Here is a 21,966-nt window from a genome sequence, read left to right on the forward strand (position 1 = left end):
GTTATTAACTTTCCCTTTGTTTTTCTGGTTCATGACATCGCCCTCTTTTTTTTTTTTTTCCCCCAACTGGATTTATAACCAGTTTACATTCTATTGTTACCCCGTTGAAAGTTAGAATGCCTTCTTATTTGTATCAGCAGATATTTTGGAGTACTTTTGAGCCAGAAGCTATATTGGGGTTGGGATACAGCAATGCTCTGGAGTCGAGGCTACTAAACTCCAAGGAGAGGGATGTTAAAGAATTTCAAATTTTCCAAGTATTGTGAAGGAAACAAACAAACAAGTGTAAAAACCTGCTTGAGATTAGATAGCCAGAGAAGGACTGATAGCCCGAGGAGGTGACATTGAAGTTGAAACAGAAAAGGTGAAAATGAGCTGACCATTTGTAGAGGGCATAAGGAAAATAGTTATTTTTTTCTAGTATTTATCATATTCATAAATAGACATCCCATAGGAACTGGAGTATATCAATGAATAGGTAACTGCCTGGAACTGTTTTGTCATGCTATCATGTCTTTCCCACTGATACTTCCTTGATTCTTGAAGGCCCACTGTTATATGAATTAGTTTAAATTATTACTGTAACTTTAGCCTCAGAAATAGATATTTGGGACAAATCTGAAGCTTTGGACTTTGGGACTACGTGGATATTACAATTTAACATCTTTAGATAAGAGTTCCAGAGTTCTTAGAGGTGAGAGGAACAGAGGGCGGCATTGCAAGGAAGATAAACCGAGGAGAACAGGGACACACTGAAGATAAATTTTGCTGACTTCATAATTTTGCCTACAGTCAGCTCGAGTCTTGTCCACCAGAATAAAATCTAGTGTTTTCTTACAAGTCTAAGCTTGTACTTGTAACTAGTACAAAAGTAAGTTTTTGTTTTTCAGAGAAATAAGATGAAGATAAGAATATGTGAAATGGGTTATAAGGCTTCAGTAACTTTCTTGAGGTATCTTGGTCAGTACAGAGATGGGAAAGGTACTTAATATGTGCTGGTTTGATCTCTTATAACAGAGGTTCCCAATAGTTTTTTTCTTGTTGCCACTCAAAGAATGCCACTATTTACAATTATAGTGGACTTCTGCGGTGGTGTTTGCCATGTTCTAGAAATTCTATCACTTTGCTTTTTAAGGAAGTAGTATTAGTGATATATTCATAAGGATAATTTTAGATATATCTGAATCCTGAATTATTTTTAGTAACAAGTTAATAATAATGTGATGAACTTTCATTGAAAACAGCTTTCTTTGTATTTAGACATTTATTACTTGTGTGATTAATTTTCCTGACAAATAGTGTCAAGAAGTTTGTGTTTTTGAAAATGACCTATAGATCTCTAGCAAGCGTCCCACGTACAAACATTTTTATTTGTACGTGGGATGCTTTTTGCAGTTGTCCATCAATATTTGGTTTGATTTCCCCCATTAGAATTCTTAATAAGCTCAGAGAAGACACCTCTAGTGCTATGTGAAATATAAACGATTCCTAGTAAATAGATAGGAATTTAGACTGTCAGTTTAATAACATATTTTCCCTACATTGAAAGTGTATCTACAGATGAGGCTACATTAAGAACTTAGTAACTTGAAATTTATTTATGTGTTCCTTTGAGACTATTCCTAGAACTTAAGCTGGTATGTGAATTGTAAAAATGTGTCATTCAAACTATAGCAAGCCAGAGTTTTATAGTTCTAGGTTCCTCAGTGGTCTTCCTGAGATTAAAAAGTACGCTTAGTTTTAAAGTATCTTGAGATAAGGGTGAAAATGGACTTAGATACACATGCAGTTATTTCTTTGGTAAACAGGACTTGAGCTTCTGTCCTTAGGGAATATTTGTTAGTAATTAATTAATTAGGGCACCTTCTCTGAATTACTTTATTAATTTAAATAAAGTAATGGGCCTCTATGAAAAATTATATTATGCAAAATATTAATTGAGGCAAAGTCTATTAAGGAGTGATGGATGGGAAATTCAGATAGCTGTATAGAATTTATAGTCTTGATTTCCTTATATATTGACCGTATTAAGCTAAAGAGAAATGTTCATTTAAACATATACCTTAAGTTCAGTTGGTGTGCAAATACCATGATATGTAAATAATTTGCTAATATAATTCATAGGCGGTCCAAATGTGTCTTTGGGAACACTTCCAGATGACAGGTTTTTAGTGAAACTTCTTTATGTGGAGCAGTCTCAGTTATGTTGTATGGTGCTCCTTGAATGCTTTATAAAGAATTTGGTTGTTTATTTGGGGATTTTACTCTTGTGGTACTCTAGTATATTTGTGGCCTTTTCTCTCCCAGGAGGTCTGTAGGTCTTTTACTTTCTGCTGTTAGTGTGAACGTCTTTATTACTAAAATAGCATTCATTCCTTTATTCAATAAACATTCATGCCAGGAACTGTTAGATGAGTGAATAAGATACTTATAAAATAGTTTTTCTACTTTCGTGATGTGTTCAAGGGTTTTCAGGTCCCTGTAGAAAACCCCACCTCTTGGACCCTTCCCTGTCCCCCTTTTGTTTGTCTAGAATCCCAGGTTTTTATTCTTTCAATCCAAAGCTGAACAGTCTTGGTAGAGTTCCAGGTTTTTTTTTTGGTTTTTTTTTTTTTAATCATATTCTTTCCTTTACTATTTTTTTATGCATAGTTTCATTCCTAGAAAAATCTAGGTATGCTATATTGTACCTAAATTGATATTAAGGCACATGGTTATTTTCTGAATCACTCACCAAGAAAAAAGTGCTACCTCTAAGCATGACACAGTGCTTTGACTCCATGGTTTTGTTACCAGACTCAAGGGCTTTGCAGCTTGGAGTGTTCTATTCAAGAACAAGACATGGTTGTGTTAGGTAGTTTTATTTTTTGCAACAAGGAGATGGGAGATTCACATCCATAGTTCTGTCTCCCTGAAGGTAGGCTTAGTCATTGCTTATATCCAGTGTTTGGTTAATTACATGTTGAAAGATCCTGGAGAGTCCAAACCTAGGTATTATTTCCTTCAGTAGTGCCTTTACAAGTTCATTGCTTCTTATAGTTTGACACAGGAATGCTTCAACCCCTTCAGTAAAAGTATCTACTAATCCTTATAAATATTTGAATCCTTCTGGAGCAGGGACATTACTCTAAAGTCTACCTGTCAGTCTTCTCCAGGCAACTTTCCCTGGGCCTGAACTGCTTGATTTAAAGGTGGTATCGAAAGTCTAGTATATGCATTATTCTGTGTGCATTTCACACAGCTAGCTATGATGCTATTAATGACTCTTCCCATGTCCGGCATCATTGTTATCTGAACTAACCATTCATATAGTGCTTCCATTTCATAACATATGGAATTATGGGCTTTTACTATTTTCCACGCTAGCCCTTGAGGAACAGATAGCTTTTTGTGTTCATTTATCAACCACTCCTGAGATGTAGGGATTTCTTTAAAGCCCATTCCTGACCAATTTTCAGGTCTTTTTTTTTTTTTTTTTTTTTTTTGCTGTACACAGGAATGCACTGATTTAAAGTCAAGTTGGGAAGGAGAGCCTTGTTTTGTTTAGAGCTGCTCTTTTTTTTCAGTGGCATCTGCAAGGCTATTTCCTTTTATTACCCCTGAATCTCCTTTCTGATGGCACCTGCAGTGTGACACTGCAATTTCTTTAAATTTTGTAATGGCCTGTAATAAACTTAGGATTAGGGGTTCATACTTTTTCTCTTTATTTCCAGCCATCAGCAGTTTTGTAGTAGTCATCCTAGTTTTAAAGAGTTATAAGGAGAAAATATAGGGATCTTAGAATCTTTAAATACAATATTAAAACCAAGCAAAAGGTTAAACATTTTCTCCCATGGGGTTATATAGGTTGTTTATATTTCTTTTGCACATTTCCTGTTTCTACTCTTTTACAACTTTTGGTGTGCTTTTCAACTGTTATTTATTGATTTGATGGAGCTCTTTAAAAGGACATAAATCCATTATTGTCACATAATGAATATTTTGTTTCCTGGGTGTTACTTGCCTTTTACTTTATCATATTTTTTGCTGTACTCAAATATATTAACTACTATTATTGATTCTGCATTTCTTATATCAAGGTCAGAATTTCTTTTCTAATCCTAAGATTAAATAAATATGTACCTATATGTTTAGTTATGTTTTCATTTTTATATTAGAGTTTTCATATGAAAATGAATTATTTTATATATATGGTATGAGATATACTTTATTTTATTTATTTATTTTACTTTATTTTCTTACTTGTTGTCTAGTAGATCCTAAAGTTTTCATTAAAATGCTTTATCTATTTCTCACTAATATTGGAAGTCATTTTTACCATATACTAAATTCTTAGATAAATGTATACTCATTTCTGAGCTTTGTATTTTTTTGCTTTTAATTTTTATTATGTTATATTGGCTATTTCTGTATTAGTAGCAATTTGTTAAAATTATTATAGTTTTATGGTGCACTTCAATAAATGTTAGGCTAAATATTATCATTCAACTTTATTTTCAAAGTTTTTCTATTTTCATTTATTTCAAATTAACTTAAAATGTATAAAATTCTGGAAAAATTCTGTTGGTATTTTGGTTGGGATTGCATTATATTTTATGATTATAGTATATGCTAAATAGGAGTAGTATGTACTAAATAGACATCTTGATAATTTAATTTTTTAAAAATGGTTTAGTTAGTACAACAAACTATTTTAGGACCTACTGTGTATAAGAACTGTGTTTGGACACCGGAGATACAGAGTTGAAAGGGTAAGGCCCTTCATCCTTTATCTAACTTTGTAATTGTAGGATTTTAAGTAGATTGTATATTGTAGAAGGATTATAAGAAGATTTTGTCAGATTCATATTTTAGAAATATTTCTCTGGAAGCAAGGAGGAGAGGATTTGAGCAGAGAGGGACTGGTGGTAGAGATAATCTTTTAGGGGCTCTGTAGATTCTGAAGCCCAGGCCAGAGGTAGACTGAGGGTAGATCCTAAAGGTATACTAAGAAATGGGAATGGATTGAACATTGAAGGAGGATGGTGAAGAGGGAGGAGTCTTAGGAGGATTGTGGTGCTTTGGGCTTTATCAGTTGGGTGGAAAGTGATGTTATCCTAGAGATTGAAATATAGAAGGAGACACAGATTTCCCAAGGAGGATGTTAGATTTGGTTCTAAATACAGCTGTCAGCGGGATATCTGGGTAGAGCTGTTGAGCAAATAGTTTGATAACTTGTCTGGTTCTTAGGAGAGAGTCCTTCCCTTGAAGATATAGAGCACTGGCAGAATTTGTTGCATGAAATGAGAAGGCCTGCACCAAAGCTAGAAGGGTTGAAGCCAGTTCAGAAGAGTAGGAAGTGAGGCCCTGTTGGAGAGGAGAGGCCAGGGTCCAAGAGAATTCACTGAAACTTCTAGCAACAACTACAAGAATGATACCACAAGAGAAAAGGAGTAAGAAGTGGCTGAACAGATCAAATGGTGCTGAGAGCTAAGAGAGATAAAGATTGAATGATATCTTCTGGATTAACCACAGATGTGTTTGTACCTTTGCCGGGGTGATTTGGGTGGAATGGTGTCCTCCCACTGCAGTGGGAAAGAAGTATAAATAAGAGAGCGGTTTTATTATTATCACCATTAGTTTATTATTTTTACCACTGAAGAAAATTTGAAATTCCATTTAAGGGGAATAGGAATACAATTACTTTGTATGTCCAGATATGTATTTTGAACTAAAAAATTCATTTATCCACTGTTTACTTGTACTAGGTTCTTGGCAGTGTGCTAATTCTGAGTCTGAGTTGATACGATGTAATTTGATGATATTATATGATATACTTCCTGCTATTATGGAGCATTTTGCTGTCCAATAGGGGGTGTTAGACAAACCAATAATTATACAATTATTTATAACAGTTTCAGTAAGACCTATAAAGAACAACTAGATGGTATAATAGAACTTATAGAACAGGGGGTTTGGGGAAGGATCGAGGACACCTTCCTGGAGTACGTGAATTTGAGCTGGCATGGGTTTTCCAGGCTGAGTGAAAGGCCCTGAGGCGAGATGAAGCTTGCAACTGATTAAACCAATGAAATGTGAGATGAGGTAGGAGAAGTAAGCAGCAACTAAGTCTGTCTAGTTGTAGGTCATTTAAAGGGTTTTGAATTTTATCCTATGAGTAATGGTAAACCGTTGAAACTCTTTAAATACGGGAGTAACTTGATCTAATCATTAGGATGTACAGTTTTTGAGGGCAGTGATTTTCTTTTGTGTTTGGTATCTTGTCCTAGTGTCTAAAATAGTAATATGCACTTTGTAGATGGCTCAGATATTTTTGAATAAATGCTGCATTTTAAATGAGCGAATACATTTGTGTTTGACAAGATTATTCTATCTGTTGTATGCTAAACAGATTGCCGTGTGAGGTGAGTGAATTGAAGACTATCTCCTGAAAAAGTCCGAGTGAAAGATGGTGATGTATCAGGGTGGTGATGGGAATGGAGAAGCACATTTAAGAGGAAGAATAATTTGGTGGTGGCATGTGCAAGAGAAGATATTCAGGATGTTTTATGTATAAACACCAGAGTGTGGCAGGGACACCTCTTAAGTCACTTCAATTTAACTGAGTTTATCCTGCCCTTTTCCAAAACGATTCTTCCTGCTGTCTTTTGGTTTTGCTTTTTGATGTCACCATGCACTTCTAGAGTCCTGCTTACTCAATTTGTCTTATTTTGTTACCGTGCTCTGTGAATTTGACATATAATTTGAAAATGTATCCTGAATCTCTCTCCTTTTCTCCCATCTTAGAGCCACTTTCGTACTGGATGCCCGCATTATTTCTTGCCTAGGCTGTTGCTATCCAGTACTCCTGCCTTCTTCCCTTTTTTACTCTATTTGTTCCCTGTTCCATATATATCCATAGTATAGAAATGAGCATATCATTCAGCTGCCTAAAAACTCTCAGTATTTTCCCATTGCCTGTAATGTGAAATCTAAACTAACAGTACTGGTTAGTTTTTTTAAGAGTACATTCAAATCAATTCAGTATTTATTCGAGGCTCCTGCTATTTCTTTGTCTGTGATTTAGCCACAGGTACCATACCCTGTGTGCTTTCATACTTTTCTGTCTTGATTTACTGACTCTTATCTGGATGATCATAACTGAATGCAGTGGATGTGTACACTATCATTTTTTTCTGCAGCAGCTCTCTCAACCTTCCCTATAGCCTTCTTTATCATTGGCAGATATTATTGGAGTAAAAATAGTCTGTACTTAAAAACTGTAATTGGTGTATATCCTTAAAGATTTTTTAAAATCTTCTGGAATAGTCTGCCATTTAGCATCAAGGTGATACATAGATGCTTATATGCAATTTATGGGCCCTTGGTGGTGCCTGTGTCTTCCTCTGTTCTTTATACAAGCAGGAGTTACCTTTCGGTATATTGGGTGATTCGGTTTTCCTTTAGAATTTTTATCACAGTCATTCAGTGAACATTTGTTGATTGCCTGCGCCAGGGCTTTTAAACTTTTCTTTCTTAAACAGGAGACCCCTGTCTTTCAAAGGAAATCTTAAACAGAACACCAGTGCATAAAGCAGATGAACATGGAACTATGTTGGTCAAAGTGGAGTAATTAGACCCCATGCCTTTTGATATCCACTGATGGCTTGCAAGAGCCACCAAGTGACTCAGAAGCAGGAATCACTTGGAGTAAAGGTGATAACCACTGTGGAAGAGATGATATTTCTAAGGAACTTATACATACAAGTAATGTTTGGAGTTCACCAATATTCATATGATAAGCTGTCCTTTCCAAACTTTATGAAATTTGTAATCGATTTTTCTAGCTAGAACTACCATTTGGGGACTAGTTCATGTTTATAGTGCTTCCTCTTGGTGGTCTGCAGGTTATCTTTATCAAAAAGGAGAAAATTGGTTTAGTTGAGTTCCTGCTTCTACTTTTTAGCATTTCTATCTCCACGTAAGTGTGTGTGTTCTTTCAGCATTTATCCTGTCTGTGGGACTCATCCTTTGACCTCCTCTTAGATAGATAATAACTATAGAGTTACCAATATATCTTTGGCTGTTTTATCAGAAACTAGCTTTGCTTTCTTCCTTGCTTTTTTCATTTATTCTTCAACAAATCTTTATCAAATACCTGCTATTTCAGGTACTCTTCTAAATGCTGTGGAAGCCGAAGTTAATGAAACAGAAATTTCTGCTTTCATAAAGCTAATATTGTGGTTGGGAAACACTGAGAAACAAGATAGATATTTCAAGAGCTAGCTGATAAGTGCTATAGAAGAAGGGAAGGAAAATTCCTATTATTCAGAGATGACTCAAACATTTTTGAAGTTATTTTTCTAGAAATAGTAATAGATTAGTATGGATTTACCTCATTCTTTTGCCCAGATCTTAACCCAAGTTCATACTCTTCAAGGTATGAAGTCATGCTTTAAGCTGTCATCTCTGATTGCCGACCAGCTGCTGGCCTGGCTGCTGACTGGCTCATTCCAGGACTGAGCCCCTGGCCTTGTTCTCATTAGAGAAGTTACCCCAATGTTTACCTAGACTGAGCATGTCTTATTTTCTTGTTTCTTCAGAGCTCACTTATCTTAATCATTGGGGTTCAAATTTTTATTTTTCCTACCTCTTAACCATCAAATGAAATTGTATGCAGAAGCCCAATCTTTAAAACAAGTGAAAGATCTAAATGGAAATGGAAGGTATTTAGGATGAGGCCAAAGGCATTCTCCCTTCCCTGCTCTCTTCCTACCCTTTCAGCTGCATTGTCACCTCCATGGACTCCTGCCATGGAGTCATGATTTCTAGTGTAGCATTCACAGCCATTATTCATATATGGCATTATCCTTTTGTGATGATGGAAATGTTCTGTAACTAAGCTTTTTGATATGGTAGCCATCAGCCACAACTGTGTAGCCATGTACCCACAGCTGTTGAGCGCTTGAATGTAGCTAGTGTGACTGAGGAACTGAATTTTAAATTTTATTTCACTTTAATAAATAAAATTTGAATGGTCATATGTAGCTAGTACAGTAGTAGTGTAAGGTACAATTCTAGTATAATGCTAACTCTAGATTTAACATTTACTGAATGTGTTTTATTTAGTTTTAGGTGATAATAAACCCTGAGAAGACCTGGAATAAGTTCTGGCATGTAACATTGGACAAATTATCTAACCCCTCTGGGCCTCTGTTCCTTTATATAAGATAGGAAAATTAGTAGTACCTTTCCATAGTGAGATTTAAAATGAGATAAAGCGTGCAGTGCATTTGATACAGTGCCTTGTGCCTGATTTTAGGTGATTTATCCTAATAATTTTTTTAGTATGTTTTTTGCTTGTAAAAACAAAACATGCTAATTGTAGAACATTTACATAAAAGAGAAAAACCACAAGAAAAACTACTAAAATAACATATTATCCCACCACCCATAGACAAGCAACAGGAAAACTTTATATGGAAAACATTGTGTGTTTTGTTTCATAATATGCTTTTCTTTCTGTTTTAAATGTGCATATGTATGATGACACTGATACTATTATTTTAAAAAACGGTGCCTTTGGAGAGTAGGTCATATATGCATAAGTTGCCTTATAAAGCCTGTTTTCCTAATTTTATTAAAGGTCTTAGGAAATATGTTAAGACTATTAAAGGCATTTTAAAACTGGTGAATTCAATAATTTATTAGTGTTTTTCTAGATTTATCTTTGGGTACTTAAAGTTTTCAGATGTAAAAATTCTTTTTAAATTCTGTTGGGGTGATGGAAAAAAGATATGTAGATGATTTTATCTTAAGTTGAATCTGTCATGTCTCTCGAAAGTTCCAGAGTCTCAAAGTTGTAACTATAGGCATGATTTATGACATAGTACTATATATTAACTTAAAATACTAAATTTATTGAGCATCTTCTATGTGTCAGGCACTGTGAAAAAATACAAAAATGATGTCATCATTGCCCTTAAGTAAATAAGGATCTAGTGGGAGGGACTGATCTTGTTTCTAAATGTAGTGTGATCAGTGCTGTAAGAGGGATCTAGATGGTGTAATAGGGGAATATGGGACAGTTTGGGCCGGCTGGGGATGGAAGGGTTGTAAGCAAAGAGTTTATGGCTGAAGTGACACCTGAATGGAGTTTTAAAGGAATAATGAACTTAAGCAAGCAGTGGTGGGGTAAAGAGTAGTCTAGGGAAAGGATGCAATGTGATGGAAGCCTGAGAGTGACCCAGTGTCATTTGGAGAGCTACAGTAGTTCAGTGTGGAGTTTAGAGGTGGGGATGGCAGTGGGTGGGAGAAACGAAGATGGGTCTGGAGCAGTCGCAGGAGCCAGATGGGTCACTAACATTTTTCTATACCCTATTAAGGCTTAACATTATAAAAGGTCTTTGAAGATTACTAAGAGGAGAGGAGCAAGATCTCTGATCACATCTTTGACATATGTAGTAAAATGACTGGATGTGATTTAGAGATGGATAGGGATGAATAAATAATACAGAGCAGGGGTCGTTTAATGGGCTTGTTTAATAGGCCATGTGAGAGATGATGGATGATGAGAGTTTGAATTCAGCCTGTTGAAATGAGTAGTTCTCTAGATATTTGGGTCTAGAACTTGGAAGGGATGTTAGGTCTAGAGTTATAGGTAAAGTCATCCATCCACATAATGACCGTGGTGTGACTATCACGGCACAAATGAAATCACTAAGGAAAAGGTATAGAATGAGAATTTGAAGAGGAACTGTGAAGGACTATCAAAGGGAAATACGAGTAGGTATCACAGAGGTGAAGAAAGGTGAGCCATTAAGAGAGACTGAGAAGGAGAAGCCATGGAAGCCTGAAGAAAACGAGTGTTCAAATCATGGAATCCTGAGAACAATAATGTTTTAAGAAGGAGGAAGTGGCAAGCAGTGTCAGATGCTGCAAAGATGCCAGATAAAGGACACGTGTGTTTTTTGAATTAATAATAAAGAGACGATTGAGAAAAATTTCAATGAGAGGTTATTTTGATGCCACATTCCAGGGTTGTTTTAGTTTGGATTCTTTGGTTTCAAGTGAGCAGTCAACTTAAACTAGGTTTGAGGCAAAGGGGGGGATTGATTGACTGGGATTTTTACATAGTTTGGAAGATATAAACTGTAGGAATTTTAGAGATGCAACTAGCCTCTAGGATCCAGTAGAATGAAGAATTTAGCTCTATTGGCATAACCTGTTGCTAGTTCTCTTCTTTCCTTTTGCTTGTTAGTCATCTTCTTTCTTCAGTGCAAACATGCTTTCTAGACATAGAGGAGAATAATAAATAGTGCAGTTTTCTACCTCTGGAGTGGGATTGTTTTCTTTTTTCAATTCTGAAGATAAAAATTCTGAGGAATGACTGAGATTGCATATCTTGGACTAGGTGTTGTACCTGGGCCAGTCATTGGTATCTTGGGTGCAAGGTGACTCTCAGTGTATTTATAAGAATATGGTGACTCTCAATGTAGTTCTAAGATTAGACAGTATGGCAGGTCCCAGTATGGGGCGGGAAACTTTGTAGTCAGTCTCATAGGTGTTTACTACAAGTAGATATAAGATGGAATGGGAAATGAGGAAGCAGAAAAAGTGACTGTGGATTACTCTTCCAAGAACCTGGGCTATGAAAGTGATGTTTTGATGGTAACTAAACAATGACAATTAGACATGGTAGGGTTATTTTATAGCTAAATCATTGATGATGCTTCAGTAATGAGAATTGAAACTGTGTTTGTAAACAAGAGCTATGTGTTAATTTTAATGTTTATGGGAAAAATTTTTATGCAGACATACTTGTGTACATAGAAATTTATGCGAACAGAGGAAGTCTGGTTGTAATGACCAATTTCAGAATTTTATTATGGTCACTTTATTGTCAGATATATGTTTTCTGGGTACTCTTTTTTGTGTTTGAGATGATCATAAGCCATATCTGAAGAAAGAAATCACAAAAGATCCTTGAGGTCATGTAATCCAAGGTACTTACTTTTATAGATAAAAAAAAGTAGACTTCAAAGAAGTGCAATGAAGGAATCACTTATGGATACAAAAGTGCCTATCTGAAGAAGAGGGACGATTTCCTTCTTGGGTTTCTTTTTAAGGAATAAGGAAATCTTCCCTAGAACCTCTCCCATAGACCTCCTTTCATGACCCATTTTTTCAGAATTAGAGTACAACACTCACTTTGAAACCTGTTGCTGACAAAGAAGAAGAGAAGGGCTGTTTAGTAGAAACTCAACAGTGTTAGTGCATAACTAAGCTAAAGAGCTTATATTTTATGTTGGGGCCAGGGGGACACTCTAAAAGGTTTTAAATCAGGGAATAGATAAGTACAGATTTGTTTCAAAAGTAACAATCTTCATAAAAATACCTATAATAAGACACACGGTAACAACAGGTTATTCTTACACTTGCCTAAAACCACATAATAAATTAGTCAGAGTTGAATCGAATTTTAGGTCTCCAGTATTTTACCATATTACCTACATTCCATTCTCTCATTATATATTTATATGCTGTTGATGATTCTGTGTTTGTTTTTTGTCATGAAATTAGTGTTGATATCAGAACTGGCTATGATACAGTGAATGAATTTGTAAAAATTAGGAATGTAACTGTCCTTATTATTACATTTGTTGTTTTAAATGCCTTCCTAAGGAGGCATTAAAAAATGCCATCAAGTTGCTTACTATTTTCACTGATTGGGGTATTTGGGTGTATAATATACACACACACACATATAACTACCTTATAGATGGCCTGTGATAAATGATAAAAGAGAGGCAGAAGAAGCATAATGTGTGGTAACTTGGGCAACTGGGGAAAGCTATAAGAGGGTGTGATAGCGAAGAATGTACAAGATAGGACAGGTCTTTTTAGATGAAGGAAACAATAGCATGAAAAAGAAAGGCAGAAAAGCCAAGAAATACAAAGGTGCCCTTTATAGATGGAGCATAGACTCTGGGAAAGACATTGGAAATAAAGCTGCAAATGGATCATGGAGAGGAAGGCACAAGAGAATGGAGCTCACATGTTTTGGAGCCCAGTGTGAGTAGGCACTGTACTAGGGTCCTGATAAGGTACAGAGGGTTGTAACCCCATTCTTTCTGAGGGACCCGAAGTTCAGGATAACTGCCTTGCCTTAAGGGCTTACTACTGATTGTTGAGAGAGTCTACGTTTGAAACCTAAAAATTCTCCTATTACGCTAAATATTCTTTCACTGTATAATTTTATTCTCTTTAAAATGTTAGCATTTGACTTTTATTCTCAGGCATTGCGTAAAGGTTCTGAGCAGGAATGTTATCAGTTCTCAACAGAGATATGAGATGGTAGCCTTGTGGAGGGTGGATAGCCACCATTCTAGTGTGCAACAGTCTCTTGTAATATATCACATCCAGACATGGGACTCACTACATGACTCTATTGTTAGAACTATATTTGCCATATTTAACAGAGAAAGAAAAATAAAACTCTGTACCCAGTTTTTTTTTCCCGACTGCCTTCTCTTTTTTGTTAGTAGTTCCTTGCTCCCACTTGAGCTTAATCCTCTTTAGTGTATACCCTCTAGCTCCCTTAACTAACACTTACTCAAATAAGACTAACTCTGGGCTAACTAATTGACCAAGAGTTTCTTCAGTTCATAACACCTCTGGGACATAGATATTTTTTCTATTATAATTGACATGATGAACTCTGATAGAAAAAGATGTACAGTCTACCAATACTGAACTTTCTTTTTACACTAATCATTTTTAGAATGTTATATAAACAAGGAAAATGTAGAATGCCTATTCTTCATACTTTAAAAACGTGTCTGGAACTATTTGAACTAACTAAATGTAAAATAATTGCCATAGACAATTATACCATACTTTTTCTTTTTACTTAAAAAAAAAAAAAAGGAAATGAAAACATGCTATTTCTAGAAGGCCCTGCCATTGAATTGGATATTGAAATGGTATCAGTACGTATTTATATATGTCACACTTTCTTCATCAGCCATTTTTGGTACATATGTGTTAGATGTTTTCTACATGAGTTGAAATGTTACCACATAAGGAAAATCTTGTTTAGAAGTGGTGTGGTTCATTAAGGCAGAAGTCAGTCCTTTTGATTATACATACATTCCTGATCTGATAGAAATTGTTTTTCTTTTCTCTTTTGTTTTATCATTTTGTGTCAATCTTTCAATAAATGTCAGCATTCTCCTGTAGTAACTGAAAATAGAAATTATGTACAAGGACAGTATAATTTTCATGAACTTAAAAAATTACATAAGAAATATTATAACTTAATATTGGTTTTACTATATCCTCTAATTTGAAATGGAGTGAAATGCTTCTGTGGTTAAATCAGCTCATTTGCTGTTTGCTATAAAAGTTTCAAGAATATATATTTCAAAATGTTTTTCTTTTTTCTTTTTTCTTTCTTTTTTTTTCTTTTTTTTTTTTTTTAGTAATTCAAAACAAATGCAACAGAACTCAGCATACTTGAAACATATTTTCTGAATTTATCTTAAATCTTTCTACCCCAGAGAGTTTTTGTGTGTGTGAGAGTCAGGCCTGGCTGGTTATTTCGCCATCTATCTCCATCTTGGATTGATTGTACTGAACAGCACAGAATGAGTTACATATGGTCCCGCTTTGCTTAAGTTTGTAGGATCTCTGGGTTGGAACTCCATTTGATCAGAGCAAAGCTAACTATCTCAGAAATTTGGTTAATATCGAAATCCTAACTATCTACATATATTCCTGTTTGAATGTATATATTCCTGTTAGAAGTTGTGATGGTTTGCTATGCATTGTCTCAGTTGTTATTGTTCCTAAAATAATAGATGACATTTCAAGAATTTAAAATGATTTAGCTACTTTTATTATCATTATTTTCTTCTGGATAGGAATTACATTACAAATGTGGACCAAGACATGTATTAAAAATGTTTTCAAGTGAAAATTATGTTATATCAAAAATCTTTCTAATATTGAACAGATGAAGACAGAAATACAAAGAGTGTCTGAAGTTTGAAAAGGAAACCTATTGTCAACTTAATGGTTTATTTCTCTTTTTCTTAGTGTGGGCTATTAAAAAAATAAAAATGAGTTTAAGATGTTTTCAAGTTTAGATATTGCTCAAGAACTCCGTGGAGGTAAGCAAGGTAGGGGCTGTGTCCCCTGAGGCTCGGCTATTAGCTGCGGGGGTAAACAAAGCCGTCCAGGGTAAATGTTCCTCTGGCTCTTTTCTCCCTGTTTTGGTCTTTCCTCCCTGTTTTGGTCTTTCCTCCCTGTTTTGGTCTTTCCTCCCTGTTTTGGTCTTTCCTCTTTTTATTCTTTTCCTTCTACTACTATATTTATTTTTTCATTATTCCCACTTCCCAATCCCCCTCCTTCCTCTGTCTGTGCAACTGCGTGCTTCAATCTGTGTATCTGGACTGGCTTCTCTCACAGTTCAGTGTGAGTGTTAGCAGAATGAAAACCAGATGGACCAGCAGTTCTCACTGTTATCTCCCAGCCGACTCTGGCAAGCCTCCCTGTAGCCCTCCTTCCTTGGCATGACAGAAATATTTGCCTTTATTTAGTGAGACTTGTATTTGTTGCTGTACCTCTTCCCTCAGCTGCAAAATAAGTGGAAAGCTATTTTATCCCTTGTTGCTGAGGTTGGTTGAGGTGAGTAGACTGTGGAGTGAATTTAACTATTGAAGAAGTGATTTTAAACCTGCCTAACCTCTGTGTTTTTCCAGAATAAGTGATTTGCTGATACTGGTTTTGAAATGATTTGAAATAGCAATAGGAAGACAATTTTTAACAATATGATAAAGGTGGAAATGTTTTCCTTCTGTGTCTTTACCATCGTCTCACTCAGAACACTTATTCACTACAGAGACATTCATTGTTATTCGACTAGCAGTTAGAGATTAACAAATAGAGCTCCTGATACTGTTAAGTAGATTATCTTTCAAAATGCTATTATTAAAATGGTGTTGATTTTCATTTTTTTATTACATCTTCCCTAATATGATATCGACATTATTTCAACTTTTAAATATTGTGTTCTATTAAAACCCAAGTCTTATGAAACTGCTTTGAATAAAGGTGAAGTAGATTTGAAATGGTCAAAGTAGCAATTTAGGCTTTTCATTTTCTTTTAATAATTGACTTTAAAGTAATTTTGAGTAATTAACTGTGTACTCATATGGTTATCATAATGTTTTAAAAGATCCATTCTTTATCAATAGTCTGTTCCTCTATTTTTGAAATAGTCCAAGTGGATAATATCTGTGTCTAAAGCTGCAAGAGGCACCTCAAACATATTTGGGGTGTGTGTGTATATGTGTATACACATATGTATACATGTATGTAGAAAATAGGATCTAAAGAAACAAACAAAAATTTCTATTTTTTTCTTGGATATTTGATAAAGAGATTAAATTGAAAAAAAAATTGAAATTTCAAGGGAAAAGTCTACTTAGTAGAAAACAGTCCTGAAGTGTAGATGTTCATTGTTTGAATAATCAGGAAATTTCTCCATACCTGTCACCTAGTCATGATTAAATATGAGGAGGGTCCTTAGTTCTTTTTACTTCTCAATTTGGGACTTTTCCATTCTTAATCTGCTTGAGATTATTAGTTGAAATATTTTCTAATGTTTTTAAAGTAGTGGGTCATAAACTCATGTATTCTAAGTAAATAATAGTTTAACTTCATCATGACATATGGCATTTAGGTAGTGGTGATTTATCAAACATAGCAGATAAAATTGAAGTGAGAGAGATGTCCTGGAGATGTAACCTGGTTCATCCAACAGGCCAGAAAACTAAGCGTAGAAAGAGGATGGGAGGTGTTACAAAAATCACCAAACTCTGGCTCCTTATGCAGTACCTTATCTGCATAACAGAGCTTCAGATTTGTGTTATTTCTGAGCTGTTTGAGAGGTTCATTACCATCTTACTTTCTCATCTATTCTTTACCTCTTGTTAATGTTGGCTTCTTTGAGTTAAGTTGTGCGGTTGCATATAACATTACCAAGGTAACATCTGCCCAGGCCAGAAATAACAATAGGATGTAAAATAACCCAGTTACAAATGAGGTCCTGCCATCTGTCCTATACCTTCTTAAATAGGGTTTGAGTAATAAAGTCCTGCCTTAAAATTTAGTAGATAAGTCTTTTTTATTGATAGAAGATTTTGGATTTCTTCTGTTTACTTACTTGTGAAAAAGATGAACCCCTCTTAAAAAACAGAGGTGCTTAAGGAGGAAAGTAACATGTTCATGGTGGCATCCTCCAGATCGGACTGAGAAACACTCCACGATGCCTGACTCACCTGTGGATGTGAAGACTCCGTCCAGGCTGACTCCTCCCACGATGCCACCTCCCCCAACAACTCAAGGAGCCCCGAGAACCAGTTCATTTACACCGACAACATGTGAGTAGGCATTTCTGCATTTCCTGTTTTAGTTTCTGCAAATAAAAAGAGAAAAGAAGACCCAGCACCAATGAATTATGCAGAAATGAAGCAAAAAAAAAATCATTAATTTACCAGTGAGTAGATATTAAGCACAGATGTGTCATAGCTTAAGTATAATTTGTATGACTGCCAATATTTGCTTGCCTTTTCATGATTGCTTCAAAGTTGTGGTCTGCTGTGATGTCAGCGAATGAAGAATACTATATTTGGTCTGTAACTCCAGTTGTTACCATTATAACTTTTAATTTGACTTAATATGGAGCTCTTTATTTTAGTTTGTTCATTTTGACTTAGAAGATGTTAATATCCTATGATTATTTCCAGATTACTTCTGATCTAATACTACTTTCTTCTACTATTATTAATCATGTTAAAATATAACATTTTTAGGTTAAAATGATAACAATGTAATATTTGCACATACAAAAAAAAAAAAGACTTTATACAACAGTTGCATACAGAGAACTTTCTGAAATAAGAGCCTCTTTCTTGTCTTGAACCTGTCAGACTTTTACAAAACTTTTACTCCGTTCCATCTTGGCTCAACCCTTGTGTTCTGAATCAATGGAGTATATTGCTTTCTGTGTCATCTAAGGAAAGGACAGAATATTCTGATAGGATAGCAACTTCCCTTTCTTTCCTGTTTTGTTTTATTGTTGTTGTTGTTTTGTTTTGTTTTGTTTTAGTAGTGATAGATAGCTTTGTTTTCATCAGTCTCAAAGTCCTGGTTAAAATTGTCATCAAGGATTTGTGAAATGAATAAATGCTATCTGTTGCAGATAATACTATTTATAGGCCATGTGCCATGGAATTTATATGAATAAAACATAACTAACAGGCAAAAATAAATTCATGGGATTAAAAGGGATTGACAGAGTACATATCTCAGGCTGTTTATCCAGTGATGCACTGCCATTTAAAAGACCTTCCCAAACTTGTAAGGAGCTAGAGGCTGCAACACTGTCAAGTTGCAACCCTGTCATCATGTATTTGGTGTGTTGTTACCCAAAGCCACAGTGATAGGCATATGTCTTCTGTGAGAGGTCCTAATGAGCTATCATTTCTTGACCGTTTGCTTTGGTACTCATTTAGACAAAACACTATTTTTCGCTTTCTTGAAATTTTAAGAATAATAGAATACTTATCTTCAAACTCTTATTTAGATAATTTATCAATATTATATTTAAAAAACAGATTTAATAAAGATAAATGTGTCAAATTAATTGATTTAATATTATAAAATCAACATTTCTTTAGTGAGAAATGTGTAAATTTTTCTAGCTTACTTCTGTGGATTATCATCTTGATTTTCATATAAATTTTATTGGAAATGAATTTACTGAATTACCACCAACCATGCTATTATTTGGATGGAGATGTACCCTTTCAATTTCTTGAGATAACTTCTTGATAATTACCATATCCATTTTGGTTTTTTACATAAAATTTGCATTTTCCCTAAAGAAGTGGTTAAGAAATACAGAGGGAGAAAATAGCCTTCTAATTGGGTGGTATAAGGTTAAAACTTGAAAGTCCCATTTCTATAAACACAGCTGTCAGTTGTGTGTACAAAACATGATTAAAAATGTTCAATGATAAATTTAGTCCCCACCAAATGTACACTTTTTCTAGGGGAGCAGTTTAGAAAGAAATAGTCCTGTTATATTGATGTAAGCCAGTGACAAAAGGCTGACATCCAAACGCTGTTTGTTCTATGTTTGAAACATTACAGGTGGTTGGCATATGTGCACATTGGAGGCAGGCCGTCAGTGTTACAGCTGACTCCATTTATAATCAGCTTCCGTGCAGAACACCCTCATGCAGTTTGAGGAGTGGACCCATTTAATAATAGAGTACCTGAGCCTGTGGTCATCCTGTGAAGTCAAAGCATTTTACAGAAAAGGCTCAACAGTTTTGAAATGACAAAATCCACCAGATTTAAAGGGAAGGAGACTCGGTTGTAATTTCCTTGTGCATTTCTCTGTAAGTTTATTTTTTCTTTCTGATTTTGTGCTCTTGACAGTAACTAATGGCACGAGCCATTCACCCACAGCCTTGAATGGTGCCCCCTCGCCGCCCAATGGCTTTAGCAATGGGCCTTCCTCTTCTTCCTCTTCTTCTCTGGCTAACCAGCAGCTGCCTCCTGCTTGCGGTGCCCGGCAGCTCAGTAAGCTGAAGCGGTTCCTTACCACCCTGCAGCAGTTTGGCAATGACATTTCACCGGAGATAGGAGAGAGAGTCCGCACCCTCGTGCTAGGACTGGTGGTAAGCAAACAGAAAGCGGCCGGTTTTCTGGGGTAGGGGAGAGTGTGTGTGGGAGATTCCAAATACAGACTCCTTTCTAACAGCAACTGTTTTTTTCTAGTAGTTTCTATCCCAGGAGATTGCTTCAAGTCTGATAATTCTATAGTAACAAGGTTTTCAATTCTGCATTCTGTACTGAGCCCCACCATGGTTTCTTTTACTATTTGACTAATAGAGATATGCTTATACAAATTTATTGTTCTCTTGGCCATAAATGTGTATGTGTGTATACAATTCAATAAGTGTATCTTCCTGGCATGGCTGGTGCCTTTCAACAATGACAACGTATTTTTGTTATGTTAATGATTCACTCAATCTAATTGGGTGCTCATTTTAATTTAGTTGCCTTAGAGGATTTTTATTATCAGCCTAGAGGAACAAGAATTTACAACAAATAACAAATACTTCTTTTATGTGTTTTCATTTTTAGGGCTAATAATATTAAAATTTTTTTTGTTGTGGTAAAATATATCTAACAACTAAGTGTACAGTTCATTGGCTTTAAGAAAACCCACACTATTGTGGAGCCAGCACCACTATACATCTCCGGAACATTTTTACCACCCCAAATTGAATCATTGTACCCATAAAATAATAACACCCTGAATTTCTCTCCCCTTAACCCCTGTTAACTGCTAATTGGTTTTTGAAAAAAAAAACAAACATTTTTTTGTTATAGGTAGAATTACTTAAATGATTAGTTTGAGAATAGAAGTGTTGATTTGAGCACATTATAGTACATTATGTACATAATCACACTGAAAATTAGAACATATATTATTTTTTAGGGTCCGAACTCACTTTTACATTTACTGTGATTTCCTCTATGAGTAGTGGGTTTTCATTTAGGAAGGCAGTTTTTCCATAGCAAACTGAGTCATGTAGAAGCTATGAGTCATGTATTTAGTCCTTTTATCATCTGGGCTTATGGTGGAACTGAGATTCAGATGATAGGCAGCAGTTTCCTTTTTCTTGAAATAGATCATTTTTTTATTTTCGTGGATTTATTGTGGGCAAAGATATACCAGTTTCTTTTTGCCTAAGAAGTCTGGATGAGAGTCTAGTGTAGTAGACATGCTTCAAATCACAATATCTCACATTGACAAAGATTTTGCAATTCAGTTTCTAAACGTGGCCTCCCTCTCCTCTGCACTCTAAGAGCAAAATGCTTTCACATTCTCCACAATCCATCAGCTTTACCTTGTACTTCTCCAGGACAGGTAAGTGATTTTGACAGAAGAATGTTAGCATACTCTAGTTACTTTTGTTAGTCACTTACCTTTTCCTTTTTACTCATTCTTGAGTTTTGCATAATACCTAAATAAGTTAGACTGAAGAACCACAAAGTAAATCCAAAACAGTAATTATATCAAGAAAATGTTTTTTTGACAACTGCTTTATAACTTTGGTATGTCCTTTAACAATGTTTTCCATAACTTAAATATAGAAAAATCAAGTAGATTTTCCCACATATTAAGTAGCATACTTTTGATGGCAATACTTTTTAAAATATATTTATCTAAAAACTTTATAGAGATAAGTTAGAGGAAGACATTAATTGATTAATAGTGTTTCATATGTAATGTTTTGTATGTAATAGGCAGTGAACATTTGTCAAATGAGTGAATGAGTGGATAACAGATTTTGTTTTGAGCATTGACTGTAACCTTTTATACATGCTGTTTCATTTAAATTTGGTACCATCCTAAGGTAGTGATTTTTATACACATTTTATATGGGGGGAAACTGAGGTTTATAGAAGTAAATATACAAGGCCACTCAACTAGTAGTGGCAGACCTGTGATTTGAAATCAGGTAGTAAATCATAATGAATCTCATTATACTGTTATTTAGACAGAGGTAAGAAAAATATTAGTAACTTTCTTAATGTACAAAACAGATATGGCTTCAGAAAATGAGCCATAGAAACTAAATAAAGGATTTTTAAAAAGACTCCCTGACCTCTATTGTTACAGATAGGAAACTAGCGTTTATTCATAGTTTCATGTTAAGATGGTTTGAATTTTAAGGTATAAAAAGCTTAGAACTTGGTGCTACCATACTTTATCATAAAAGGAAAAGAAACTGCACAAAAAAGTGGGTGGAACAATATTCTGAAGATGTTAGGTCACAAATACCCCAATTTTGTCAGGCGTGAGGATAATCGAAGGGTTGAAGTTAAGACTGAAGTTTA

General features: G+C 35.1%; 1 protein-coding gene across 4 annotated transcripts in view; it reads left to right on the forward strand.

Moving 5' to 3' along the window:
• Window positions 1-21,966, forward strand: part of RUNX1T1 (RUNX1 translocation partner 1) — a 139,444-nt gene that overhangs the window by 66,343 nt on the left and 51,135 nt on the right. For 2 of the 4 annotated variants that reach the window (XM_011384395.2, XM_011384396.2), the window contains exons 2-3: window positions 17,289-17,426; window positions 19,492-19,733. In XM_011384395.2, the coding sequence (XP_011382697.1) occupies window positions 17,289-17,426; window positions 19,492-19,733 (380 nt within the window). Of the gene's footprint in view, window positions 1-5,229; window positions 5,440-15,380; window positions 15,670-17,288; window positions 17,427-19,491; window positions 19,734-21,966 lie in introns of those variants that run through there. The other 2 variants (XM_023525577.1, XM_011384397.2) reach the window with 2 other exon arrangements.

This window comes from Pteropus vampyrus, unplaced genomic scaffold (genome assembly GCF_000151845.1).
Source record: "Pteropus vampyrus isolate Shadow unplaced genomic scaffold, Pvam_2.0 Scaffold572, whole genome shotgun sequence".
Lineage (NCBI taxonomy): Eukaryota > Metazoa > Chordata > Mammalia > Chiroptera > Pteropodidae > Pteropus > Pteropus vampyrus.